General features: G+C 57.6%; 1 protein-coding gene across 1 annotated transcript in view; it reads left to right on the top strand.

The window, feature by feature from the left end:
- Nucleotides 1-78: 78 nt before the first annotated feature.
- Nucleotides 79-3,756, top strand: part of LOC121274031 (potassium-transporting ATPase alpha chain 1-like) — a 36,584-nt gene continuing 32,906 nt past the window's right edge. The window contains 5 exon segments of the mRNA XM_041181161.1: nt 79-141; nt 1,346-1,361; nt 1,364-1,404; nt 2,388-2,546; nt 2,548-2,574. Of these exon segments, the coding sequence (XP_041037095.1) occupies nt 79-141; nt 1,346-1,361; nt 1,364-1,404; nt 2,388-2,546; nt 2,548-2,574 (306 nt within the window).

The following is a 3,756-nucleotide window of genomic DNA, read 5'->3' as shown; positions in this document are numbered from 1 at the left end:
AAGGTGCCTGACCGGCTTTATCCTTCCAGAGAAGCTGGAGATGTAACAGATGGAGGGAAAGACGGGACAGGAGGAGACATGAAGAAAAAAAAATGAAGAAGTAAAGAGAAGTTGGAGAATATGAAGAAGGAGATGGACATTGTGATTAACGTGAAGATGACAGCTCCTCATCTTCCCCGATGCCTCATATACCCCCCCGACAGCTCCTCCGTCTCCCAGAGGCCTCATACCCCCCCGACAGCTCCTCATCTCCCTGAGGCCTCATACCCACCGACAGCTCCTCGTCTCCCAGAGGCCTCATACCCCCTGACAGCTCCTCATCTCCCTGAGCCTCATACCCCCCCTGTCAGCTCCTCATCTCCCTGAGGCCTCATACCCCCCTGACTGTCCTCATCTCCTTACATCCCTGAGAGCCTCATACCCCCCCTGTCAGCTCCTCATCTCCCCGAGGCCTCATACCCCCCCGACAGCTCCTCAACTCCCTGAGGCACAGCCTCATACCCCCCCTGTCACTCCTCATCTCCCCGAGGCCTCATACCCCCCCCTGTCAGCTCCTCATCTCCCCGAGGCCTCATACCCCCCGACAGCTCCTCAACTCCCTGAGGCACAGGCCTCATACCCCCCCTGTCAGCTCCTCATCTCCCTGAGGCCTCATACCCCCCCTGTCAGCTCCTCATCTCCCCGAGGCCTCATACCCCCCGACAGCTCCTCAACTCCCTGAGGCACAGGCCTCATACCCCCCCTGTCAGCTCCTCATCTCCCCGAGGCCTCATACCCCCCCTGTCAGCTCCTCATCTCCCCCGAGGCCTCATACCCCCCGACAGCTCCTCAACTCCCTGAGGCACAGGCCTCATACCCCCCCTGTCAGCTTCTCATCTCCCCGAAGCCCAGGCCTCATACCCCCCACTCCGCGATGGGGTTCACTTCCACACCCTCAGGTCAATACTGGCATCAGCGACACCCAATAATCCAAACTGACTGAAACACAGACAGACCACGCTAAAACTGCAACCCAGCCATAATCCTGAATCCCCAAGTACCTCCAAACCCAGCATCTCCCCCACCGCCAACATAGCCCTCAAACCCCCCCATGTCCCCTCAATCCCACCCACCTTCCCCCTCATACCCCTCAATCCCCACCTTCTCCCCATGTCCCTCAATCCCCACCCACCTACCCCCCTCGTACCCCTCAATCCCCACCTTCTCCCCATGTCCCTCAATCCCACCCACCTTCCCCCCTCATACCCCTCCATCCCCACCTTCTCCCCATGTCCCTCAATCCCCATCCGCCCACCTTCCACCATAACCCTCCATCACTCGTGACGTCTCCCTTTCTCTCCCTCAGGATGACCACGAGATCAGCCTGAAGAGCTGGAAGAGAAATATGACACCAGTATAGAGGAGGTAAGTGACACACCAGGGTCTGGGTCCCACACACACTGACTCTCACTGGGGTACGGGTCTCACACACACTGACTCTCACTGGGTACGTGTCCCACACACACTGACTCTCACTGGGGTACGGGTCCCCACACACTGACGCTCTCTGGGGTACATGTCCCACACAAACTGACTCTCACTGGGAAAAGGGTCCCACGCACACTGACTCTCACTGGGGTACGGGGCCCACACTCACTGACTCTCACTGGGGTACACGTCCCACACACACTGACTCACACTGGGGTACGGGTCCCACACACACTGACTCTCACTGGGTACAGGTCCCACACACACTGACTCTCACTGGGGTACGGGTCCCACACACACTGACTCTCACTGGGGTACGTGTCCCACACACACTGACTCTCACTGGGGTACGGGTCCCATACACACTGACACTCACTAGGATGCACTCACTTATCCAATTCCTCCCTTTTTGAAAGTTCCTATTGAATCTGCTTCCACCGCCCTTTCAGGCAGCGCCTTCCAGATCCCAACAACTCGCTGTGTCAAAACAAAATTCTCCTCATCTCCCCCCCTCTGGTCCTTTTCCCCGACTCTCTCCAATCTGTGTCCCTCTGGTTACCGACCCTCCTGCCGCTGGGAACACTTTCTCCTCATCGACTCTATCCAAACCCCCTCCTGATGTTGAACGTCCCAATTCAATCCTCCCCTTAACCTTCTCCGCTCCGAGGGAGAACGATCCCGCTTCTCCCGGTCCCTCCACGCGACTGAAGCCTCCCTCATCCCTGGAACCGTCCCAGTAAATCTCCCTCCCCCCCACCTCCCTCTCCGAGGCCTCCGGCCCTCCTTCCCAAAGTGCGCAGGCCCAGAGCATGGCCACAATCCTCCCGCTGAGGCTCGAGGAGCTTTGGATGTGTCTGCGAGTTCCTGCCTGATCTTCCTCTTGTTTGACCGACGACGCCAGGGCCTGACCAACCGCCAAGGCGGAGGAGGTCCTGCTCCGGGACGGACTGAATGAGCTGAAGCCCCCCAAGGGGACCCCGGAGTACGTGAAATTTGCCCGCCAGTTGGCCGGGGGCCTTCAGTGCTTGATGTGGGTGGCGTCCGTCATCTGCTTCACGCCTTTGGCATTGAGACAGAGCGCGAGGAAACCTAGCCGGTTACGATGATGTGAGTGTCTGCGCCTGGGCGCTGAGGGACGTGGGGGGAGAAGGTGGGTGGGTGGCGCTGAGGGACGTGGGGGAGAAGGGGGGTGGGTGGCGCTGAGGACGTGGGGAGAAGGTGGGTGGGTGGCGCTGAAGGGACGTGGGGAGAAGGGTGGGTGGTTGGCGATGAGGGACGTCGGGGCGGGGGGGGTGAGGGATATGGGATCAGTATGAGTGATGGATATGGGGTCAGTGTGAGTGGTGATATTGGGTCGGTGGGGTGAGGGATATGGAGTCAGTGGAGTGATGGATATGGGTCAGTGGGGTTGATGGATATGGGGTCGGTGTGAGTGATGGATCCGGGGTCAGTGTGAGTGATGGATATGGAGTCGGTGAGGGTGAGGGATATGGGGTCAGTGTGAGGATGGATATGGGGTCAGTGTGAGTGATGGATATGGGGTTGGTGGGGGTGAGGGATATGGGGTCAGTGTGTGTGATGGATATGGGGTCAGTGCGAGTGATGGATATGGAGCGGTGTGAGTGATGTATATGGAGTCGTGAGGGTGAGGGATATATGGGTCAGTATGAGTGATGATATGGGGTCAGTGTTGAGTGATGGATATGGGGTCTGTGGGGGTGAGGGATATGGGGTCAGTGTGAGTGATGGATCTGGGGTCAGTGTGAATGATGGATATGAGGTTGTGGGGTGAGGGATATTGGGGTCAGTGTGAGTGATGGATATGGGGTCAGTGGCGAGTGATGGATATGGGGTCAGTGTGAGTGAGGATATGAGTTGGTGGGTGAGGATATGGGGTCAGTGTGAGTGATGGATATGGGGTCAGTGTGATGTGATGATATGGAGTCGGTGAGGGTGAGGGATATGGGGTCAGTGTGAGTGATGGATATGAAGTTGGTGGGGGTGAGGGATATGGGGTCAATGTGAGTGATGGATATGGGGTCAGTGTGAGTGATGGATATGAGTCGGTGAGGGTGAGGGATATGGGGTCAGTATGAGTGATAGATATGGGGTCAGTGTGAGTGGTGGATATGGTGTCAGTGGGGTGAGGGATATGGGTTAGTGTGAGTGGTGGATATGGGGTCGGTGGGGGGTGAGGGATATGGAGTCAGTGTGAGTGATGGAAATGGGGTTGTGGGGTTGAGTGATATGGGGACTGGGAGGGTGAGGGATATGGGGGTGATTGATACG

Source organism: Carcharodon carcharias (assembly GCF_017639515.1).
Source record: "Carcharodon carcharias isolate sCarCar2 chromosome 29 unlocalized genomic scaffold, sCarCar2.pri SUPER_29_unloc_2, whole genome shotgun sequence".
Lineage (NCBI taxonomy): Eukaryota > Metazoa > Chordata > Chondrichthyes > Lamniformes > Lamnidae > Carcharodon > Carcharodon carcharias.
The sequence above is the reverse complement of the archived record's forward strand: the minus strand, read 5'-3'. Positions and strand labels throughout refer to the sequence as shown.